We start from the raw sequence: 25,263 nt of genomic DNA on the forward strand, positions 1-25,263 counted from the left end.
TATGCAAAATAAAATTGAATATATCTGATTCTATGCCATATAAAACGAATTTATTATTGGGTTTGTAATGTGTACGACTAAAAGAAAAAATATGCAAAAGTCATAAACATCCTAACCCTACTAATAATAGTTGTTGAAAACTAAAACTGTCCAATACTAATTAATTAAATTTGAATTGAAGTTGTTTTATTTAAAATGTACGGTGTATATATTTTACATTGTTTTGCATTATAATACAACGATCGTCTAATAATTGCATCGTGTTTACAGGTAATCCTTTACCGAACGTAACATGGTACAAAGACGGCGTCACGCCACCTCAACGCCAACTGGGTATAGCTAGGTATACACAATGGGCCATCATACTGGAAGATTTGGTAACGACAGATTCCGGTAATTACACGTGCAAAGTGAGCAACGAGAATGGATGCATAGATTTCACTTATAAGGTCGAAATAATAGGTAAGCATAGCGACGATCGTCGTATATAGTAATTATCGTTTAGTAAATGATAATATTAAACTGATTTGGAAAAAAAAAATATACGAAATATTAAAACTAATTTTACGAAATCAACCCCAAAATAAAAACAGAACGATTTCCGCATAAGCCCTACATTAAAGAAGGGCAGCCTCATAACGTCACCACACTGGTACACACCAATGTATCGTTTGAATGTACTCCGTTAGCCGATCTCGAACCGTATATGCGATGGTTCTATCATAACGCCAGTGTCGGGAACGTCAACGAAACAAATCTTGAAAACGGCAATGTCATACAGGTACCGAAAACCAAACTTTTGGAAATCGGTGGCATGCTATGGTGGTATTTGCGCGTGGTTTTGGGGCTTATTTATTACGATTAATTATATGTACATATAAATAGAAATATATATAAAATATACATATTATATATTACCTCGGAACGTGCTATTTTGGTGTTTTTTTTTTTTTTTGGGATGGAAGCTACATTTGTAATAATGATCGTGTAAAACAAGTGACGTGCACAAAGTTGTAAAACGTGTTTACCTGTAATTTTTCTTTTTATTATTTTAGAGCGGTTGCACCATCGTCCGGTGTTTACGGAAGCACCTCACAACCTTACTTTGGTGTTGGGTGGTTCTGGTGTTTTGGCGTGCAAGGTGTTGTCGGATTTGCATCCGTACATCGGATGGTATATTGGGGAAATCACGGTGGAGAACACTGAAAACTTAAACTTAACAACAATGGTGAAGGTCGAGGTACGCTTGGGAATCAACAAAATTGAGCTTTTCGGTTAACTAACACGCTTTATACGCTTTTAAATTATAATATACGATCATTCGCAATGACGAGTAATGGTGTTTGATATTTTCGCTTTGTTCGATTTGCCGGGACTTAGAAAACATAATGCAATAAAATATTTTCCTAAAACATGTCATGTATTTTTAATAATTGTGTAAATGAATCGCGTATCTGACTTCTCGCGTCTATTATAGAACGGCGCTCCCAGCGAAGGCAACCCGGAATTGTTGCAACTGTCTAACGTAACGCATTTGGACGAAGGATGGTATACGTGTGTGGCCGGTAATAGTTTGGGTATGAGCTATGCCAGTGCCTATTTAAAAGTAGTTGACGGTAAGTTATCCGAAGAAATCAAAATGTTATCTGTTTAATAATATATACACTGGTTCATTGTAAATATATAATCAAGTATGTGATGATAATATTTTAGAATTGGAAGATCCGATAAAAATCAAAGCTTTTCAATTACAAACGTACCAATTAGCTGCTCTAGGCATTAGTTTCGTACTAGTCATTTTCGTGTGCATTATAATGCTAGTGTGCAGTCAGAGGAAGAGGGAGAAGTTGAAGGAGCTGGTGGCCAGAGAATCGGCTAGGAACGCAATGATCACTCAATGGACCAAGAAAATAATCATCGAAAAACAACAAATGGCCGATGCCAGTGAACCATTGGTGAGTTGAATTTTATACTCATTATATTACATACGTATGTCGTACAAATATATTATTTTATTTCCATCATTAAAATATTATGATATATTTAAATAAATCGTGTATAATAATAGAACGTCAAATTTATTATATATTTCAGTTGATGCCCGTAGTTAAAATTGAAAAACAAAAAAGTAAATACACAAAATTAGACCAGGTGTGCATGTCCGAATACGAGTTGCCTCTCGATCCTTGTTGGGAATTTTCGAGAGAGAATCTATCATTAGGTAAAACTCTTGGCGAAGGTGCATTCGGTAAAGTTTTACGTGGCGAAGCCGATGGCATTTTGTGCGAAAATGTAATAAGTACGGTGGCGGTAAAAATGTTAAAAGGTAATTTTTTTTTAACGTTCAATTTCCCGGTACATATTTAAAATATAAAATATTTAATTTATAATTAACGCAGACGGACACACTGATACCGAAATGATGGATTTAGTATCGGAAATGGAGATGATGAAGATGATCGGTAAACATGTGAACATCATAAACTTATTGGGATGTTGCACACAAGACGGACCTTTGTATGTGTTAGTGGAATTCGCATTACACGGTAATCTCAGAGATTTCTTAAGACAGCATAGGCCATCTTCAGGTTATGAACCGGCTATAGGATCAAACCTCAAAGATACCTTAACGCAAAAGGATTTAGTTTCGTTTGCATATCAAGTTGCCAGAGGAATGGAGTATTTGGCGTCTAGGAAGGTGAGCATTACTTTTAAACTAATTGTCGGTTATAAATAGTATCCTTATCCTAGAAGATATAAAACATAGAAATATTATTTTTTTTTTAATTGAAGTACCTACATAATAAAAATGTGTGTAATGAGTATACTTACTTAGATATTGTATAATATATTTAATGTTATCTAACAACAATTTTTTTTTATTTGTCATGTAGTGTATTCACAGAGATTTGGCAGCAAGAAATGTCTTAGTAAGTGAAGACTTTGTAATGAAAATTGCAGACTTTGGTTTAGCTAGAGATATTCAAAATCAAGAATATTATAGAAAAACTACCGATGGAAGACTCCCGGTGAAATGGATGGCACCGGAAGCTCTTTTCCATAGAGTGTACACAAACCAGTCGGATGTGTAAGTTAAAATTACATTTGAAAAAAAAAAATCTTATTAATACTTAATGAATTTTCATATCGCCAAGACTTAAAATCCCTTATTGTTACTAAAATAATTAACTAAAAGTGAAATCATTGATATCAAGCTATAAGATACAATTTTTTAATGTTTATGAAGCAATTTGACAATAATCAGTGCACAATAACCAAAATTGTTTCAATATTAATAAACATTATTTTTTACAAATTTAGATTTAATTTTTCAAAAAAAAAAAAAAAAATATAATAAATATAACATTAGTATATTATGTTATACGAATAATAAATAACAATAACATGCTAATATAGTAACCGATTAAAATTGTACATATCTCCATCTCCAATATAAAATATATATAAGTATTTTTGTGTAAGTACAGTATTTAAATAAAAATTCTAATACATATATTTATAAACAGGTCGTAAGTAAATTGAATAATAAGCTTAATTTTTTTTCCATCTAAAATCTAAATTCATAAAATTTAAATAAACAATAAATATGTATCTATAAGTATAAATTATTAGTACTACTAATTTTATAGTTCATAAATTATAACGGAAAAGTCATAGTATAAACGTATAACATTATGATTTTTGAATCATTCTAAGATTGCGCACATTTATAAGACCATAGATTTGATATTTTATTATGTTAACGCGGCGTACACGATTATTAATAAAATTATATAAACGATAATGTGTAACGATTAATCTAAACATGAAATGATTTTTTTTTTTTTTGCTTTTGTTCAAAATATAGATGGTCTTACGGAGTTTTGTTGTGGGAAATAATGACATTGGGAGGTACGCCTTATCCTTCGGTACCCAACATGGAACAGTTGTTTAATCTTCTACAGAGCGGACATCGTATGGAAAAACCGTCTTGCTGTTCTCTGGAAATGTAAGTTTGCACATTTTTTTTTTTTTTTTTTAGGCATTATTATAAATATTGAAAACGTCGAGTTATCGAGCTCAAATTCGATTTGTTTCCAAAGAAATATTTTTTAATCGTCGAGCAAAAAATTAAATTCACAAATCCTAGGATTTACGCTACGATGTGTGCAATCGATTAATTTTAAAACGATATCAGTGTCGAACATTTCCGACGGAGATATCGACATCGCTTTGTCTTACATCTTACACATGCTATTCCAATAATAATTATTATACGCGCGCAAATATTTAATTCCGCGGTAGAGATCAGTACCTATTAATTAACGTGTGATCGTCACGTGCTTCTTCTTCAGATACATGATTATGCGAGACTGTTGGAGTTACCATCCGAACGAGAGGCCCATGTTCGATGAGCTGGTGGAGAGTCTCGATCAGATACTGTCGGTGACGGCCAACCAGGAGTACGTGGACTTCGGGCTTCCGCAGCTAGACACACCGCCTACCAGTCAAGAATCGTTCGATGGAAACGACCTAGTCAATTTCGCCGTGTGATTTCACGTTTATTTCCCCGTACGTCCGGCGGACGACGGTTTCCTTTAGCTCAGAACGAGAGCCGCATCAGTATTTTCTATAACTTCTGTGTTGTATTATATGTTATGACTAATATGACGTGAGATTCGTGGATTTTCACACATTTTTATTGCAAGATGTTTATGACGAATACCTACATATACAACATTATTTATGATTAGGTACTATAATTAATATACCTAATTGACACGCCACACACATAAATTGTAAATAATTTTTGCGTAAAACGAATTATTGTGTTATTGGTTTTAATTATTTAATTGTTTGTAAAATACTTAGTTTTGTTTTATCGTTAAATATTATCGCATATGTTTTTGTTTGTGTTTAAACCGGATGGAAAATTAAAAAATAAAATAAAATTGGACGGTATGCAATTGGAGCGAACGGCGCGCGGCGCGACAAGACTGAATATATAGTATGGAATCAAGACTTAATAATGACAATTATTTCCGTGTGTTATAGATGCGGGGATACCTATAGTATATTAATGATATTTCTGCAGATTGGAAATGTCCCTATTTTTGTATAATAAAATTTATCAATTATATTGTATTTATTTTAATTTATATAATATATATAACCGTAATTATATTCATTAAACAAACATTAAACATAATAATTTTAATTCGATCATAAGAGACTTCTAGTCAAGTGAAGGCATATACCGCCAAACTGCTGTATAGTATGTCATATAATTGCGTATTTTCTCAACCACGCGTATATATATATGGTTCATAAAATTTATTTTAATTACCTACCTAATTTATCGCAATAACGGTAAATATTATTGTGACATTTTTATTTTTTTTATTTGTTTACTTTTGTACATAAAATAATATTATCCGATAAGTCTTAACTCTTAAGTTGTTATTGTACTATTATTGAAAATACCAGTCGATTTCAAACGTGGTAGCCCGCCTTCTGCATTATTTCTCAAATGTTTGTAATGCAAATGCTTAATCGTATCTGCCACCAATCTCATTTTTATTTGTATTTTTCGATTGAGGTAATATAGTATAGATTATTATTTGTGTAACATAATATGTTATTATGTAATAAGATAAACTATAATTGTAAATTATTTTTATTTATAATATATTTAATAATATTATAATATATCAGAAAAGTATTTTTTAGCTTTGAAGTAAAAGCTACAATACTACTATCGTTAAAATAGTATTTATATACTAATCATTTAACATTATATTACTAAATAACATTAAAATGTGTTAAGTAAGTAAATATAAAGATACATGAAAATATTACCTATGTAACCATTTAAAGTTTATTATAATTTATTTAATACAAATATATATTTTACAAACTTTTAAGTTACAGATTGGAAATTTCTCATTAATTCAAGGACCTTTTAATTGAAATGTATTATAGACGAAATTCGCTTACGAGTACATTAAATATAACAACTATTGTTCTAAGATTAATTGTTATTGTAATACATTAATTATATTTAAATTAAAACTTTAAATTTTAATTCGATGATAAATGCTTGTAGGTACTTAACTATACAAAAAGCGAAGCTGCATGAAAATGGATTGTTAGTTTCTATTCTTAAAGATACTATTAATATTATACTTGATATTTATTTAATTTATAAAAGTTACGATATTGAGATAAATACAGACTTGGCGACTTACCACGTAAGAGAATAATGTGAATAGGTTTTATATTGTAAAGTAAATATTTTAATTTAAAATGCTTATATAAAAATGTAACTTTATTATAAAACATATAGGTATGCTTATTGAAAGAAAAGAATAATATAAGAAATATGGTACCTATATTAATTTAAAAAAAAAAAATGGTACATGTTAAAATCTAATACTTTTGAACATAATTACGATTAATTTTGTGATTAACAATTATGTTTGCTTTCTTGATTTTGGATGTACCTATGGACTATGTTTCATGTAAATGCATGAAGATGAATATAAACCTTAACGATATTTTACTGAATCCATTACAAAATGAAAATATTTGTTTTTTAAAATATTTTTCCATGAATTCTTGGCAAGATATATTTTCTAAATTGGTCTTAATGACTAATATAACTACTATTGTATTGATATAATATAAGTATTACTTAGTGACTTTGTCTAATAACTATTCATTAATAAAAATCTTCTACTATAAACTATAGTGTTAGTCCCAGTAGAGTAAGTGTGAAATCTACAACTTTTAATAACATAATATAATAATCTGCAGGTGTCAATGGTGTCATAGTATAATGCCAAACTCGTAGCTATAGCTGTTTATGGTTTGGGCTTAATCAAATCCGTTTTTATATTATCTCCATCTTGAGCAGTTTGCAATTTCAGTTGGGGTATACAACAAAATTTACATTACCACAGTTTATAAAAAATAATGGTTCGTATGGTTTAAAATATAAATACATAAAATATTTACACAGTTTAATCGAAATAAGTGTAAATTTTATCATCATCTTCATGTAGGTACCAGCAATGCATTTAAAAAAAATACTCTGTATAGATTGAAGGTAAGATCAAAATTTTTATTTGTGTAGCAAAACCAATATTTATTATTTTTATGAAGGAGACTAACTTGTATTTTAAATATTAAACTGAAATAATTAAAATGAATCTCTATCATTGAAGGTATAATAAATAAAATCCATATTTTAATTCAAATACTTATTTTTAACATATATTTTACATAAATAATAAAAAAGTAAAAAAAAACAATAGTATATAGCATATATTAAGTAGAAAACATTTCAATATTTATTTAAAAAATATAATACTTATTAATTAACTAAGCACAATTAAATAATTGGTATACACATAAATAGAATACTGATCAAGTTTTTTCTAAATTGTAATACTTATATTTCGGTTTTATTGAGCTGCAATTAATAATAAATAAATTAAAATACATGGAATTTTAAAGACTTTTATGTATCATATATATTATATATATAATACATTTTATAGAAAATTATAAAATTTTTAAACTTGACCAGTTCAGTTTACTTATAATAATTGTTGATACATAATTAAGATTATATCGTATACAATGGTGTAACTTAAACAAACTACAGCTAATTTATAATGTGTATATTATAAAAATAAAAATAAATTGTATAAAATAATAGTTATTATGTACTATTAATTTAATACTGTATACATAATTAAGTTATTTATTATACCAACTTAAGAAAAAACAAACAAAAAATGGCAGTAGTACAGCTGGATTACCTGTAAATACTAGGTACAAAATTAAAATTAATTACAACTCAAATAAACATTAGACTTATTAAACATTTTATAATTATAGTAACTAAAAAAAAAAAAATAAATAACTAAAAATACTATAGAATGAAATAAAATGTGTCAGTATTTAATTCAAGTTCCAACTAAAATGTAGAAATAAATAAGAAACAAAATCATCTACAATTAAATTCATTTTAAGGGTATCGATGGGATAATTTTATTACTAATTTGTTATATAAATCACACATTTTTCAACTAAGATTAATTTTCATTTAAATACAAGAATATACCATAATTAGTTATACCATAGAAATATATATCACTACACTGGAAGTACTTGGGTAAAAAACAATACTATTAGTAATAAATCAATATTGATTTTCATATAAATTATTACTATTTAGAACTAATCTAGCTAATAATAAAAAAAAAAAAAATTAATACAAAATATTTTAATACTTCAACTCTGAAAAAATACCAGTCTAATTATTACAACATGATGTATATACATTAGACTATCAGTTTCATAAACTCAGTCACAAGGATATTTTTTCTAAACACAAGTCTCATCGTTTTCATCGCTATCTGATTTGTTAGTTCTAGTAAGTGTATAGCCAGATGCCTTATGAGATTTTCTTGTGTCCTTTTTTCTTTTGTTGACATCTGTCCATCTCTCTTTTTTTGGTGTAATTGTTTCGTAAGTGTGATTCAATGGATTTGCACTAGAACAGTCGGACACTATCACATGTGGACTGCTGCAAGCTTCTTTTTCACTAATGTTCCGTCCACAATCGGTGACACTGTCTGAAATACCTTCACAACTAGCACCACTCATTTGGCTGGTTACAAATTCTTCAGTAGAGTAATCTCTAGGCTGCATATATTTATGTTGGTATTGTGTACGGCCATCTACTTCAACATACTCGTGGTCAGTAATGGCACTGTCTGAGAACACACCATTCTGTTTTAGTTCGAGCCGTAGATTATTGGTTTTACCATTTTGACAGTAGTAAGCACCATTGTCTGTTAACTCTGGTGAAGTCAGTGGCGGACGTCGAGGTAAATTATTTTGTTTTCTCCGTTGTTTTTTGAAAAAACGTTTTGCTACAGTTATTTGATGTGGATTATAATAATCAATTTGACGTTCAGCATTTAATTGATTTCTCATCATTACAAGTTGTAATTGAGGTGATCTAAAGGATTGCAATGATACCACTTCACTATTAGACTTTGGTCTCACAGATTGAAAACTATCAGTCCTAATAGATGGAGCACGGACTGAATCTACAACTTTTTTTCTTCCCCATCGATGTTCTTTGAGTTCTGCAAATGCATTTTGAACATCGTTTCTTACAAATATGTAAAACCACATTATTAAAAAGTTTTGAAATATATTGAAACAAGCAAACCATACACCTAACCATAGTTGTATTTTGGGACTGTGCATGACTGCTACATTAAAATAAGTCATTGAAACTGTCATTAAATATCCCAATAGAGTTCCATTAAAAAATCGTAGTTGGATAACTGGAGACTGTTCGGGGTCTTCTACTTTGCTTGATGGAGTTGTGAGGCTGCGACAACTATTGTGTTCAACCATGCTATTTGTCTGGTCTAATAGTTCTAAATCAGTGGCTTGTGTACCTTCTGAAAGTTGTACGTTGGAGTCGAGATTGTTGGCAACACAAGAAACAATTAAACTGAGGAAGAAAATACCGATAATAACCACTAAAGCTACACTGAGAATAAAACCAAAAGCAGGACCCGGTTTTAAGAAACAATAATCTCCTTCATGACCTCCATAACCAGGCAAATTGACAGCACTAGACATTCCACACAATAACATCGGTATGCCCCACCCAACCATATATATACCCAGTAAAGGCTTTTTGATCACAACATCTTCATGTGGAATATTCATACCTCCGCCGTCATCAGATGGTGTGCCAGCAGGAAGGAATGGTTTATGTACACGTTTACACAAAACTCTAAAAGAAAAAAAAAGTAAAAGGAAAATTATTTAAAGCATACAACTAGCTTTTAGAAGGTGTTATAAATCTATTATCTAATACTCATAAACACCTCTTTATATTAATGAATATTATTAGATGGGTTTTTATAAAATTAAACATAAATGGACAAGATTTTTTTTTTTTTTTTAATTGAATAAATAATACTATAATTTATTAAATATAATAAATTAATAACTTACCTAATAGTCACTGTCATCCAAAACAATGGAGCTAAACTGAAAAATTGAATCAGTAATCCTATTATTTGGCAAGTTCTAGGATTTTCAGTCCGATGAATACCATTACTAATTTCATTAAAATAAAATATAAAGTATTAAAGACATTTCAATTATTTACTTTTTATTTGTGTTTTACTAACCAATAGATTAAATAAAACATAGCCATTGCAAACCAAGTATTGGGAAGAGAATGCTTCAACTTTTTAGCCATTTGTATGCTGTTATTGAGTACTACAAAGAGAGTGACTGAAAATAAAAGAAATGTACTTCCTGCAAAAGTGCCAATGTAAATTGATGCATGTGCAAATAATTTTGTTTTTTTTTTAACAGTTCTGAAACATTACATTAAGTAAATTAACATAATATATCTATAAGATTTAAAACAATGAATATCATCATCATACATATTTGTTGGAGGAAAAATATTATGCACCAGTGTTGGGCTCATGGTCAATGCAAAATAACCAAATTTATTACATGTGTATTCCAACATGCCACCAGTAATGCGTGCCAGCTGACAACTGGTGTTTGGATTTATATCCCATAATCCCGATAAAGGATTCCACCATGATGGGCTAGGTCTCATTGTTAAATAATGATCATAATTTTCAGGTTGGCGTAATGTTAAGATTAGTGGTTCTGGTACATCATCCATTTCAATACCCACTAATTTTGTAACTAATATGCAAGATTTTATTTCGGTAGGCAATAAAGTAACATTGTCTTCAGCTGTTATCATTGGCTCAGGAAACATTTTTCCATCTTCATAAACTATGAATACTAATTTTATTTCATTATTATCTAAATTTTTATTTGAGTCACTCATAAATAATGAATTTGGTACTTTTATTGACGCTTCAATAATCTAAGTAAATTAAAAAAAAATAACAATTAATTTAGATGATTTAAACTTGCATTAAATAGGATATATTTGGAATAATTAATTTTTGAAAAAATGCAATATTAATTTACTTTGTTTTGATAAAGGCTATCATTGTTATAAACATGACATGTCAATGAATTCATTGTAGTAGGAGAATCTTGGTCTCGACCCCAAATACATATTAAGCCATTGAAATTTTCTTTTGAAATAATAAACTGTTCCATTGCTATAGCTGATGTCTAAAATCAATATATAAATATATTCTAATTTAAATTTATAATTGTTATTATATTTAAAAAAAATCATTTTTAATTTTACCCATCGAGAATTTATTGTTGAAGTAAATTCTAAAGAAGATTCTAAAGCATTCACAAGTCTAGAGGTGGATTTATCATTTTTTTGAGCAGCTAATAGTAATTCTCTAGGTAGTTCAGCCATCAAACTTATTAAATCTACTACAATTGGCGCTAACTGATAAACATAAATTCATGTTAGATTTAATAATACACATTTAAAAATTTAAAATATAAATAAAATTTAAATACCGATTTTTCATTGCGTATTACATCCAAATAGTCATCTACTATGTCTGCAATAAAACTAACATCAAGATTATCTTTAATTTCATTAAAATGATCTCTTGTGTAATTAAATAATTGCCTAGCTGTTTCTGAGCTATCTTTATGAGTAACATTTGTCTAAAAAATAATAAAAAAAAGAGCAATGAAATAAATAATTTTTAATATTATTGATATCTCAAAATAGTCATACCTTTGATTGTGTATAAAAAATACGAGTGGTTGGACTTGTATAAGGACAGTCTTGAGTATCAGGTACTTCCCATACACCATTTAAATTACAATGTCTACTGACTGTGCCTCTAGCCAAAGGTTCAACTTCTTCATTTGCTTGACATTGTTTAACAGTTATTACATCTGAGATGGTACGGGTCCAATAATATGTTCCTTTATTGTCTTTACTCTCTAAAATTATTAAAAAAAAATTTTCTATTAAATTTTATAAATATATATATATATATATATAAATGTAAGATAATAATACATTGATTATTAATAAATCACCTTCAACTCCACAGAATTTAGTTTTATTTGAAATAACAGTTAGTGAAATTGATTGAATTCTAATTCCACTAGATGAATTCAATTTACATTCATACTTTCCAGTATGATTTGTATTAAGTTTTGATATTGACAAATTACTGTGAAAAAATACCAATCAAAATTTTATAGTATACTATTTATAAATATTTTTTATAGTTATAAGCTTATATAATTTAACTTGTAAAAATTAAATAGTAAAATTTATTATAATTTATAAAAAATAGCAAATATCAGTACTAAGTACTAACCTTTGAATCAAACCAGTGTTTTCGAAATCTCCGTCAATAACAACTATTGAATCATTAGTAATAAATGAATTTACGTTCCAAGCTAAAATAATACCTTCTAGAGCATCTGCACCAACAGCACGACATAATAGTTCTATTGAATCTCCTTCAAAAAGAACCTTTATAAAAAAAAAAAAGTAAAGATTAATTTTAAACAATAAATAAATATATGAAATTGTATAAGCAATATTTCAAACAACAGTAAATAAGAAATTACAAGATTTGAGTAAGGTAAAATTTCAATTGCTGGAGGTGTATTTGATTTTGGGCGCACACAGTTCAACATATCAAGACGTAGATTTTTAATAGATGTGTCTTTCAAGGAAGCAGGTTCATGGCATTCAGATTTTGGTCCTAATTTTACTTTTTTTTTTACCCACTCAAGAAAACCAGAAATTTCACAATCACAAACTAATGGGTTATCTGATATATCTCTAAAAACAAACAAAATGTAGAATAATGTTAAGTAATATTCAATATAAATATGAAATATTTAATACTTACAATCTAGTGAGATGAATCAAAAATGTAAATGTATTGCCTGGTATTTGAGCAATCATATTTTTGTTTATTTTTCTGTAAAATAAATGTACTAATCAATTAATTATATATTTTTAAACTATTTGACAGAAACATAAAAAGTAGTAAATATTAAATACTATAGTTAATAAATCATAATTTCTTACAACTGTTCTAACGAGAAAAGCCCTTCAAACATGCCTTGAGATATATTTCTAAGTTTGTTGTCAGTCAATGTCCTATGATATAATATATTTAATACATCATTAGTAACGTCATCATTTATTACACAGCACTAAGTTAAACAACTCACAATATTTTAAGATTTGGTGTACCACGAAATGCTCCATCTTGAATAATAGAAATTAGGTTTTTGGTTAGATCTCTGTAACACACATAGATTATGTTAAACAGTATAAAATTAAATTCAAAAGTAGTCTTACAGCTTTTGTAATGTTTGAATAGGTATGGCGTTTGTGGGTAGAGCTGCGATCACATTGCTGGACAGATCCCTAAAAGTAAACACACACAATATTATATGTTCAAGTAAAAGAATATCAATAATGTTCACATTGGTTTACTTGACTTACAAGAATGTGACTCCAGTAAAGTTAGACAGCTGAATCAGCGGTATCTCACTGAGATACATGACAGGCTTATCAAGCCCACCACATTTGACTTTGCTGAACTTGTCGCCGACCCGTTTTTTTGGGCAGACACACCGTTCTGGACATGCTGCAACATCTACAGACGTCATCGTTACCACATCAGTAGTCTTCTGAGCTGTTACCGCACCGATCAACAGCAAACACAGTGCCCACAGCCATGAATTAGGGTACATGACGACAATTGACTATCAGCAATCCTCCTAATACATACAATACAACTGACTTCGATTCACCGTCTACACAGAAACTGTTCGCAAGAACACCTCCTCTTCGTCCTCGTCGGACGCCTTCATCGCGTCAAAACTAAATCGTTAGGTACAAAATCAAAACTAATAAACCAGCCCAGAAAATATTGAAAAGGTTCACTACACGCTTTTCGTCTTCGATTTTTACTAGAGCAATCTACAATATCTATATTCAACAATCAACTTCACGCATTTTTTGGTTTGTTTACAATTTTTTGTTTTCATTCATCGTCTACTCTATGTCTATATAGACGTTAACTGTTGTGTATTATTGTTATTTATATGTTTATTTTCTTCCCTCTCCAAACAAATGAACATATAACCTCAAAACGTACCAGCTGACCGACCTTTGTTATCTTTTCTATGGACGGGCCGTCGACCCGTCAGCTACACGGCTATCAAGACAAGTGTCGTTGTCAACCATAAATCTAGACGACAGACGCCACTGCGCCAGACACTATCCAGTGATGATGACCGCTTATGATCGCTGGCGACTACAACTTTACTCGCGATTGCGATATCGGCATTGTTATTCACAATTCAAGGTCGCACCTCAAAATAATAAATATATTATTCAATAGTTCCTTGTACTACTATCATATTATTATTGTATTGTTTTGTAGTAGGTAGTGGTTTTTTAAACTTTTTTTTATCATCATTCTGATAACGTTATTATTTGTTATTAATTATTATCATAGCAAAATGAAATAATGTGATTATTAATCATTTAATAATTAACATATTAACTCATCTATATTAATATAATATATATATTATTTATTTTGTGCGCAAAACAGTGACCATCGAACATCGAAGTCTTAGTTTGTTTGTTTGATAATTATAACGTACGCCGTTTCTTGTACTTGAACACTCCTCTATTCCTTACACGACGAGTGATGATTTGAAATTCCTTAGGTCACTATAATCCGAAATGTCCAATACCAATGTCAACGTTAGTTTTGCTTGCCAGCGATGTTTCACACCAATCCGGCTGGACAGTTCATTCAACACCATCAGTGAACACACCATTGCTGAATTGTCACGTAAGTATTTTGATTTATTAAAATTGATCTCATTACGATACAATAGATGGAGTTTAATGGCTGTTATTGTTCACAGTCCCGATTGTCACTTGTCCAGAAGTTGATCTTGAGTCTCAGGCCAAACACATTGATCATATGGTACCTGGTTTTCACTTGAATGATTCTTCTAGTGGAAACAATGGCTTTACATTGTTGGGCGAAGGGGAGACACCAACTCTTAGCCATCAAATGAAAGTTAGTTAAACATTGCAGTACCTATATGTAGTTTGATTATATTTAATAATTATGTCTGAAGTGTCCAAATCGCGGCTTTTAGTAGATATTAATATGAATCTCATGTCAGTTTAATATTTTGCCCTCCACGATTATATATTATTTAAGTTCTTGCTATTCATCTACAAATGCAAACAAATGTATTCAAATATGAATTACTCTAAAAGTAAGAATTAGTCTGCCTTTTCGATAAGTGCCTTGAAAGTAGTTTGAAGATTATTTCAATTAAATCAGATATTGATCTATTATTTTTACAAAAAAGCAATTTAAAATTCCCCATTAGGTTTTTTTTTTTTTTTTTTGTTATTTTGTACAATTATTATATCATTAATTTGTGTAGGTGGCAGCCAACCTCTTTGATATTGTGTCTGGAAATTCAAAGATAAACCATCCACTATGTGATGAGTGCACTGATGTACTAATGGACATGATGGAAGAGGAACTTCAACAAGCTGAAGCAGACTATACAGACTACAGCAATTATTTGAAAGAGTTAGCACCATTTTTATTGTTATTTAGACCATTGATTTTAAATGGTAATATTATGTTTATTACTTAGACTTTCCACTGAAGAACCAGAAGACATGGATGCACTGAACAAAGAATTGGAAGATGTGAGTATCAAAAATTTACTTTTTATTATTTGATTTACAGTAAAGTATTAACTAAACGTATTACTGAACAATTTCAAAAAAATAAAATACTATAGGTACTAAATTTTTTAATGCGATTTAAGGTACTTAATTATGTCAATAAATAATAAATTGTCATAAAATTATTGTAATTAATATTCAACTGTATATATTAATTAGTTAATATTAATATTATTACAGTTGTTAAAAGAAGAGAAAAAGTTGATGAGTGAACTAGCAAACCTGCAGGAAACTGAAAATGCATTAGATAATGATATAAAGGAAGCAGAAAAAGAAAAAGAAAGATTAATTAAAGAAGAGGAGCGGTATTGGAAAGAATACAGTAAACATCGAAGGGATTGCATTCTCATAGAAGATAAACAAAAAAGGTTAGTTTTTTATGATTTAATTATAATATTATGCATTTTGAAAATTGATGCATAATTTGACACATTTTTATTATTTAATATTTAAAAATAGATTTTATTTTTACAAATTTATATAAATGTACAACATTTGTTATAGTGTCGAATGTCAAATTATGTATACCACTTCACAATTGGCCAAGTTAAGAAAAACAAATGTATTTAACGCAACCTTTCACATATGGCATCATGGTCATTTTGGTACCATTAACAAATTACGATTGGGTAGATTGCCATCAGCTCCAGTTGATTGGGCTGAAATAAATGCTGCCTGGGGTCAAGTCACATTGCTATTAGTCTCATTAGCTAGATATATGAATTTAAAATTTGAGAAATATCGTCTTGTACCTTATGGAAATCATTCTTATGTTGAAGTAAGTTATTTTTAATATTCTGCTAAGATTAATATACCTAATTAGAAATTGATATGGAGTCAAAAATACAATAATTTCCAGTCAAGACATTAAATTAACGTTTATTGGTAATATTTTTTTGGATAAGATACAAAGTATATTGATTGTTAAATTATTATTGAGGGCGTACTTTAACTTAAAATATCTATGCTTAAAAAAATTACATACCACTTAAACTTCTAGTCATTAATAGTTGACAGTTTTAGCACTGATTAGATGAAATTAATTATACCTATTCTGTAGTATTAAAATTTAGCTGTTTTTAATCAAAATTATAAGAGATAAATATCATTTAACTTTATAATTAATACAATTTTAAACTATAGAATGACATAATATTGAATTGAAAATTAGTTAAACAATTTATATTTGTAGTAACTTTATATTAGTACTTAATTTCTTATAATTTATTTAGATACTAATATAATTTATGCTAGAAATAAAAATATTATCATAGAAATGGTTGCATATAGCTTTTTTAAGAATTTACAAAATTATTGTTAAATAAAAGGCATTGATACAGTATGCAATCCTCATATATAACTGATCTAAAATTATCTTCACCAGTATAAAATGCAACTTATTTTATATCATGACAACATATAATACTCAAAGTATTGAATACCTTTGGATAATACTGAAAAAGCAATATGTATTAAGAGTAAATGGTATTTTCCAATATCACTGATACATTAAAAAAGAAAAGTGACAATTTCTCTACCCAAACATACAAACTATGTTATTAGACAATTTCTTAGCAGGTATGAAGAAAGTTTTTATTTAATAAATTAAATAAATCACAATTTGTCGATTTAGAATACTAAGAATAAAAAGCAAGGATGAGCAGTAACTTAGAGAAATTTGTATTTTATATCTTTTGACATTTAATAATATTGTTTTTTTTTATTGAAAGATGTGTATACATTTTTATTATTAATAATTCAGTTAGGTCATATATATATTAAAAATTCATAATATTAACTAATTTTAATATCATAGGTTTTAGGTGAAAAAAAGACATTACCACTATATGGTCAAGGTGGCATACGTTTTGTATGGAATACAAAATTTGATTTGGCTATGGTGGCATTTTTAGATTGTCTCCAACAATTTAAAGAAGAAGTCGAGAAAGGTAATTCTGGATTCCATTTACCATATAGAATGGAAAAAGGAAAAATAGAAGATTCAGCAACTGGCAATACATATAACATCCGGTAACTTTATTAACTCTCTTTTATTGATATTATCTATTATTATTGAGCACAAATATTGAATAATACACTTTTTTATTATAGAATACAATTGAATTCTGAAGAAGGTTGGACTAAAGCTCTAAAGTTTATGCTTACCAATTTAAAATGGGGTTTAGGGTGGGTATCTGCTAAAATAAACCATGAAATGTAAATAAATGAAAGCTGATAATGAATTTGAAAAAAATAATATGATTTGTATTTTGTAATTTTTATATAAATTTATAACTTATTAAATATTAAATTAATGGTGTAATTTATTGAAATTTAATTATTTAAAACAATTTTGTTAGTCAAAAACCACATTAAGCCAAAAAGAAAACTAGATGATCCATTTAACACTTCTGATTGTGTGATTATATCTCTAATTTGTGGTATAGTATATTCCACGACTTCGATGTCTTCTCCTTCATGCACAAGACCACCTCCTTCAGAAATTTTCATTTGATCAGTGACTTCAGTATAAAAAAATGTCATAATTGAACCAGCTGTACTCAAGGCAGCTCTAAAAAAAAAAATAATTAATTTTTAAATTCTCATTATTTTTAATGTATAACTAATATTATAACATAAAATATTAATGGATTACATTTAAAACAAGTTTCCTTAATGAAGTATTTTGAAAATCAATATTATGCGAATAATATTTATTAGTATTTGTTTTAAGTTTGCGTGAACAACTTTAAAATAAACTAAGTGCAGTGTATACATTCATTGTATTGTATAGTTTTAAATTATGTACTGCATTTGATAATAATATTATTAATTCATTTAAAAAATGAACAAGTAGTTGAATATCAATTGAAAAATTATCAACACTTTATTAAAAAACATAAACTTTATATAAGATCATTTGATGTTAATATATTTTACTTAAAATACGAAATCACATTCACTCTTCAATAAACAAAAATAAATATGTATTTATGTTAAAATGTTTATTTACACTAAATTATTTCTTAATGCTCAATCTATTTGTAAAGAAAAAAACTATAATATTTGATGTAGTGTTAAAATGACCAATTTATGTACTATTAATATACTATACATAATTTTTTAAGTAGAAGACATTGCAATTTCTCGAACAATGATATTACCTACAACTGATGATTTTTTCCATATCTGAGACTTTGACTTCATAACCACATTCTTCTCGGACTTCATCAACAGCTATTTCTTCAAGAGTTTTGTTTTTGTCAACTATACCAGCACAAAATTCTACAGTCAAACCAATACTGGGTGGATACTTTACAGTGTCAATGTATCCATCTTTCGGCCTATCACATTCTGGTATACTTTTATAATAGACACCTACAAGTAAATAATACACAATCAATAATACATCATAATATACTAATCAATGTTGAATTGCTACCGGGTCTAAATTGTTTAACGCACACCAATGTATTTCTGGTCCTGTTGTAAATGATCACAAAAACTCTACAGGTAAAACAAAAAAACCAACTAGGTTATAATAATAATTTAAAGATGTTAATTAATATTATTCTATTTATTTTACTTTGGGCATTAAAATAAAACAGCATCATGCTATTGAAAAATGTATCTATAAATTATATTTCTTTTTCATTCGTCTTATAAATAATATAATACATTCATCTAATTCAATTGACTATTGAGGATTTATTGATTGTGTTCAATGTCTTTTTAATTGCATTAAAACCAATTTGTGAAAATTATAAATCATAATAATAATATTACTGATTTAGTTATTATATTTATAAATTATGTGTTAGTAATAAACTATCTCTAGTTATCTTTTTAATAGCTTAATCATCTTAAAGAATGACAATAGAGCTCAGAGAATTTAGTCGTATATCAGTTATAAGAATATATTAATGTAATATTGTTAATTTATTAAAATTACTATATCATATTAAGCAATAAGTGATGTTGATAAAATAAAAGAAGTATAAGTAATAGGTATGAAATAAATAACATTAGAATGAGATTGTAATGCATAAAATCACAATTTTACTTATTTTCAAACATTTATATTTTTTGTTCATATAATAATTCATATTTATAATGCTTAAATGAATCTTTTAACTAATAGAATAAACAGCAAAATTATTAGCGAGATGGTATGATGTAAGATATTAGAACTTATTATTTATTATTATGAATAATTATAATAATTAAAACTATTACATTGAAAAATGGTTTTATCTTCTAATTTTGGAAATAAAAATTAGTAGTGTAATTAAATGACTACCTATGTTTATTTAAATCTGTTAGTAATTTGTCTAATACATTTTTGCTGAATTTAATTAATTTAAGCTATAGTGGTTCATATAGAAAAGTGTATTTATATTAAAAAATAAAAATGGCTATTCTTAGTCTAACCATTATGAATGTTTCAAATAGGTACTACCTGTTTTATAATTCATACTAAAAAAAAAAAAAAAAAAATGATATTTATGAAAACTAATAATTAATAACTATAGGTTCTTAAGAATAGACTTAAATTTGAAAACAAACATTGTGACACTTTCTATGAAATACAGTGCCTAAAATGTCTAATATCGTACTGCACAATAATAAACAAAATATGATTATTATTGGTGCGTTATAAAAATTATTTAACACACACAATTATTGTTCATACATTTATCAATGCACTCTAATCAAATTGTTTGTCGTATCGGTAATATATTTACAGTAATGTTATTACAACCATAAAATAATGCATTATTAGCTTTAATAATATAAAATATATTTACCCATTATGGCTATCAATTAAGTCCCATTTAATTTCATTTCCTCCCTAAACAGAAAAATACAATAAGGTACTTTTATTCCGTAACTACACTTATGAAATAATTAAATACTACGATTAAGATGTTAATAATATGTACTTGTTTAAATATTAATGAAAACGGTCTGATGAATGCCGATTCTGTGGTTTTAACAACCCTGACCTCGGTTATGGGCTTCATGGTTATTTCAAACAGGATTCAAAATATCTGTGCACATGAAAAACAATATAAATATAATGTTGTTAAATCGCTGAAAGCCGACACGACGGAATTGTAAGTACGATATACCTAAATAATATCCAAGTGGCAAGTTCCCACGTAACGACGAGTTCAGGGCGTTCAGGCGTCGGACGAACGTCGTGATTTTACAAAAAAAAAAAAAACAAACTCAACCCACTGCTAATCGCGCCAATCGTTGGGATAGAGAACGAAACGTAATTAACGAGAAACTGTGTAATTCATCGATCTAATCCCAAGCCGTCGCACATCAGCCGTCATCGCAGACCGCAAAACCGTATTAAATAACAAACTATGTTATTATAATAGCCAATAGGTACCGCGTATCGTGTGTCCATGTCAACCGTTATCACGCAGTGAACATCGACGATGATAAAACGAGTAATCGAGATTTAAGTATTTGTAGTAATGTTTGACATTTTCGCCGCTAAGTGCAAATGCTGCAACTCGCAGGTCGACGCAATGGGGTTATGATTGTTATGAACAACTTTTACTACTGCTACAAATAACTACTGCCACGACTTACTAAAATGGTCCGATGTTTTATCGTCGAACATGATATAATATTATTTGTATAACATTCGTTCAAAGTATTTGGACATCGTTTACATAACAATATTATTTATTGAATAATTATTATAATAACGTCGAACTGTACTGATAAGTAGCGATAACTTTTAATAGACTTTCGGAGTATTGATAAATTCGTGGCAGACTGTTCTCTAAACTATATATACTATATAGTCATGAATTTATGATTGTTCGTAGCGTTATTCATTTATCATATTTCAGAGGGGCACTTTGATCGAGATAACAGGATGTTACGTCATCGCGGTCCGTCAGTTCGTCACTCTTTTACTTTTCACTCTTCATTCACCCGCTAATCACTAATTACTATCGAAAGCGACCGCTCATCATCGGCGGTTCGTGTGACACAGGCTCTGTCGAACAATATTTTGTCCCTTTCATTCTATCGTTATTTCCTGTGCCTAATAAAAACAATTAAATAAAACTACAAAGAACACACCCATCCACTGAACGTATGATCGTCGCCACTGTCAATAATCTGTGGAAATCGTGTGCCAGAATACAACACTTATCAACCGCAGTTCCGATTCGTATGGCAGATTCGAAAGTAGCACGTAAGTCGTCCATCTGTTGTTGATTTCGTATTTTCGTCTGTCTGCTGGACGAATCGTTGACAGTTATTAACACCAGTTATTACTTATTAACATATATTTTAAGTTTTCGTAATTGTTTTTGTCGCTGCATGTTAGTTTTTTGTAATCCTCCACTTACTCGCCCAATCGTTTCACATAACTCTGCGCGTATTCCTGACTCATATAACCTGTTAGTAGTGTTTACAACGGTCATCATGTTTGTCAAATCAATATCATCATTTTTCTTTGCCAGGAAACTAAACACAACCGTGCCTAAGATGATGTCCACATGTATCGAAACACTGTCCGCTGAAGGCCGCCAAGACTTTTACAACTCGTTCGACACCGTACTCACTGACTGCGATGGTGTACTGTGGTTGCTGAACAACACTTTAAAGGGCGCCACAGAAGTCATGAATGGCTTCAAGGCGAATGACAAGAAGGTGTTTTTCGTCACTAACAACAGCACTAAAACGCATATACAGTTTTTGGAGAAGTTTCATGCACTTGGATTCAAAGTTCAAGGCAACGAAGTGGTCAGTACTAGTTTCTTGGCTGCAAAATACTTAAAAGCAAATCTTGACCCATCCAAACAAGTGTATGTAATTGGATCTCCTGCTATTGCATCTGAATTAGATGCATTAAATATAAGACATTTTGGTGTTGGCGAGGATTATTTAAAAACTTCTGTACCCACATTTGTTGAAAACATAAAGCTTGAACCTGATGTTGGTGCTGTATTGGTTGGATTTGACGAACATCTTAGTTACCCTAAACTATTTAGAGCTGCATCCTACTTGAAGGATCAAAACGTTCTGTTTGTAGCAACTAATACTGATGAGAGTTTTCCAGTAGCTGGTACAGGTTTAGTTATGCCTGGCACTGGTAGTTTGGTGTGTGCTGTCAAGACTTGTGCTGGACGAGATCCATTTGTTGTTGGCAAACCGTCAAGCTACATATGCAATGTCTTGACAGAAACCAATAAAATTGACCCTTCAAGGACATTAATGATTGGTGACCGTTGCAACACTGATATTTTGTTGGGTAAACGTTGTGGGTTTAAAACACTGTTAGTATTAACTGGTGTAAATACCCTGAAAGATGTGGAAGAATGGAGCAAATCTGATAATCCTGAATTACTTGAGTTAATACCTGATTATTATGCTCAGGGTATTGATAGTCTAAGAGCAACATTTCCAGTGCCATTGTAATGATTGAATGACAATTATTACTACTTATTTTAATACATTAAAATATAAACTAATGCATTGTAGAAGAATTTTATGTTATCACCACGTTTAGACAATTTTTAGGGATGGATATTTAAATATTTTTCACATTATGTTCAACTTAGCTGTATTTTAGTTGAAAGTTACTATTCAAAATTGTTTTATTACTTCAATCATAATAAAATATTATGGATTTTTATGTGCCCTTCAGAATACAATGTATAATATGTTTGGAAAAATGTATTATTCTCAAATAAAATTTGTATTGTATTTTAAATAATATAATTCTTATGTGATCTAAGAATAAGTTACCTATGCTGTATATTTTTTTTTATGTCAATTAAATTTCAGATTTTCCATGTATGGACAAATATAATAAACATTATTTATTGTCTATCTACCAATATTTGGTTAGTTGTCATAATATTATTTCATACTGTTTTATTCTTATTGGTTGATTAACTAACCAATATTTCTAAAGTGTATAACAATTAATAATTATTAGTCTAGTTGATTGTTGATTTTTTTTTTCTGAATAGGTTTTAAGTAAAATTATAAATTACTTAAAACTTTACAATATTATACCATAGGTATTAAGTTGAAATATGTTATAGCTATATTAATTTTTATCTTTTAATACAATAATACTTATTACATATGGATATTTTTGATGCATAATTAGTATACATATATTTAATAATTAAAAATTAAATTAATAAATTAGTATGATAGAATTGTTTAACATTTTCTTGTTAAATTATATTATAAAAATATGTTTCAACTTAAAAGCATAAATCTACAAATTGCAAATTATTTACATTATTACACGAGTAATGAGTATTAATATAATGCATAATATATTGTCAACGCAATAATTCTTGTAAATTTGCAGAAATTATTGATCAGTCTGTTAAAACTTATAAGGGACATCATATCATATCATACCTTCAATAGGTACTTAAAATATAAGAATGGCTTAAATGATTATTGAAACAATATAATGTTATTGTTTGGTTGATGCAATAGTTGCAAGTTATACTATGTGGATATAGATTAGAGATGATTTGTCCAAGTAAGATGACCTTTCTTACAAAGTTAATTTTAGAACTAAGTTAGGTAGCAATTTTGAGACTTGATAATAATATTTTAACACATTAAATGTTTGATAACTATGGTTTGGAAGTAGCAAGGGAGTTGCATGTTATTCCATAGCTATGCTATTGATTTAAATTTTAAAGCAAGCAAACTAGCTGTCCGAACTATATGATAGTAAGTTTAAAAATAAAAAATTTAGATTTATATTATACATATTTTGTTGGTATTAGGAAAAAAGTGCATATTTTATTGATTTTTATATGCATCATATTAAGTATAATACCTATCTAATATTTAATATTTTCTAAAAAATATGATTTTTTCTCTTAACCTATGTATTTTAAATAATATTGGCTATCAAAATGAATTTATTTTATTTAGATATTTGTCATAGTTGTGTCAGGCTCGTACACAAAACAAATTGTAAGGGAAGGGGAGTCATAAAAAATTTACCATAATTAAAATAAAAAAATGAAAATATTAAATTAATTTTACAATGTATTTTTTTTAAATTCATTAAATTTGTGTGTGTTTAGACATCTTATGATGTAATAAAAATACTTCGATTTTCAACTAGGTATGTATGTGGTTTTTAGTAACAAATTGAATGTAATTGATACTGGCATGTACACTAATAGATAGGTATTTTATGAAATAATAATCTTATTATTATATAAGTAAATGATTTGTTTTTGGCAAGAATAAGTTTAAACTACCATAATATTACTACTTAATAGAAAAATGAATTGCTATAATATCAATATAATAAAATATATTGTTGACAGATGGTCTTTGCATAAAAATATTTTTTATATACATATATTTGTTATTGGATTCAAATTAAAAACATCTATTAGTTACCCACTTAATGACAAAGTACATAAATAGGTACATATTATAGACAAAGTGACTTA

At 28.5% G+C, this 25,263-nt stretch overlaps 5 protein-coding genes across 6 annotated transcripts in view; 3 read left to right on the top strand and 2 right to left on the bottom strand.

Moving 5' to 3' along the window:
* Positions 1-4,762, top strand: part of LOC112597549 (fibroblast growth factor receptor homolog 1-like) — a 32,815-nt gene extending 28,053 nt beyond the window's left edge. The window contains exons 9-17 of one of the 2 annotated variants that reach the window (XM_025343639.1): positions 271-462; positions 594-781; positions 1,478-1,616; positions 1,714-1,955; positions 2,095-2,326; positions 2,400-2,698; positions 2,895-3,088; positions 3,869-4,009; positions 4,356-4,762. In XM_025343639.1, coding sequence (XP_025199424.1) covers positions 271-462; positions 594-781; positions 1,478-1,616; positions 1,714-1,955; positions 2,095-2,326; positions 2,400-2,698; positions 2,895-3,088; positions 3,869-4,009; positions 4,356-4,554 — 1,826 coding nt within the window. In that variant the 3' untranslated portion in view covers positions 4,555-4,762. Of the gene's footprint in view, positions 1-270; positions 463-593; positions 782-1,055; positions 1,241-1,477; positions 1,617-1,713; positions 1,956-2,094; positions 2,327-2,399; positions 2,699-2,894; positions 3,089-3,868; positions 4,010-4,355 lie in introns of both variants that reach the window. The other variant, XM_025343640.1, reaches the window with a different exon arrangement.
* Positions 4,763-8,088: 3,326 nt separating this feature from the next.
* Positions 8,089-14,360, bottom strand: LOC112597519 (adhesion G protein-coupled receptor A3). Its single transcript, XM_025343593.1, has 16 exons — positions 13,493-14,360; positions 13,346-13,414; positions 13,216-13,287; positions 13,070-13,141; positions 12,888-12,959; positions 12,601-12,817; positions 12,345-12,502; positions 12,058-12,194; positions 11,747-11,958; positions 11,521-11,673; positions 11,294-11,446; positions 11,065-11,214; positions 10,497-10,957; positions 10,233-10,424; positions 10,054-10,158; positions 8,089-9,829 (listed from the first exon to the last, which is right to left on the bottom strand). The coding sequence occupies exons 1-16, from the start codon at positions 13,741-13,743 to the stop codon at positions 8,395-8,397; spliced, it is 3,909 nt and encodes a 1,302-aa protein (XP_025199378.1). The 5' UTR covers positions 13,744-14,360; the 3' UTR covers positions 8,089-8,394.
* Positions 14,361-14,533: 173 nt separating this feature from the next.
* On the top strand, positions 14,534-18,067 carry LOC112597520 (beclin-1-like protein). The gene is made up of 9 exons (XM_025343594.1): positions 14,534-14,660; positions 14,731-14,858; positions 14,935-15,092; positions 15,472-15,623; positions 15,691-15,745; positions 15,965-16,152; positions 16,289-16,562; positions 17,601-17,815; positions 17,897-18,067. The coding sequence occupies exons 2-9, from the start codon at positions 14,747-14,749 to the stop codon at positions 18,003-18,005; spliced, it is 1,263 nt and encodes a 420-aa protein (XP_025199379.1). The 5' UTR covers positions 14,534-14,660; positions 14,731-14,746; the 3' UTR covers positions 18,006-18,067.
* An 11-nt stretch (positions 18,068-18,078) lies between these two features.
* On the bottom strand, positions 18,079-21,297 carry LOC112597522 (uridine diphosphate glucose pyrophosphatase-like). The gene is made up of 6 exons (XM_025343597.1): positions 20,917-21,297; positions 20,728-20,835; positions 20,593-20,636; positions 19,227-19,291; positions 18,949-19,162; positions 18,079-18,356 (listed from the first exon to the last, which is right to left on the bottom strand). The coding sequence occupies exons 2-6, from the start codon at positions 20,806-20,808 to the stop codon at positions 18,119-18,121; spliced, it is 642 nt and encodes a 213-aa protein (XP_025199382.1). The 5' UTR covers positions 20,809-20,835; positions 20,917-21,297; the 3' UTR covers positions 18,079-18,118.
* Positions 21,298-21,733: 436 nt separating this feature from the next.
* LOC112597521 (glycerol-3-phosphate phosphatase) lies at positions 21,734-23,473 on the top strand. The gene is made up of 2 exons (XM_025343595.1): positions 21,734-22,007; positions 22,279-23,473. The coding sequence occupies exon 2, from the start codon at positions 22,304-22,306 to the stop codon at positions 23,234-23,236; it is 933 nt and encodes a 310-aa protein (XP_025199380.1). The 5' UTR covers positions 21,734-22,007; positions 22,279-22,303; the 3' UTR covers positions 23,237-23,473.
* The last annotated feature ends 1,790 nt before the right edge of the window (positions 23,474-25,263 follow it).

This window comes from Melanaphis sacchari, unplaced genomic scaffold (assembly GCF_002803265.2).
Source record: "Melanaphis sacchari strain LSU unplaced genomic scaffold, SCAv2.0 Contig42_pilon_pilon, whole genome shotgun sequence".
NCBI classification, from domain to species: domain Eukaryota; kingdom Metazoa; phylum Arthropoda; class Insecta; order Hemiptera; family Aphididae; genus Melanaphis; species Melanaphis sacchari.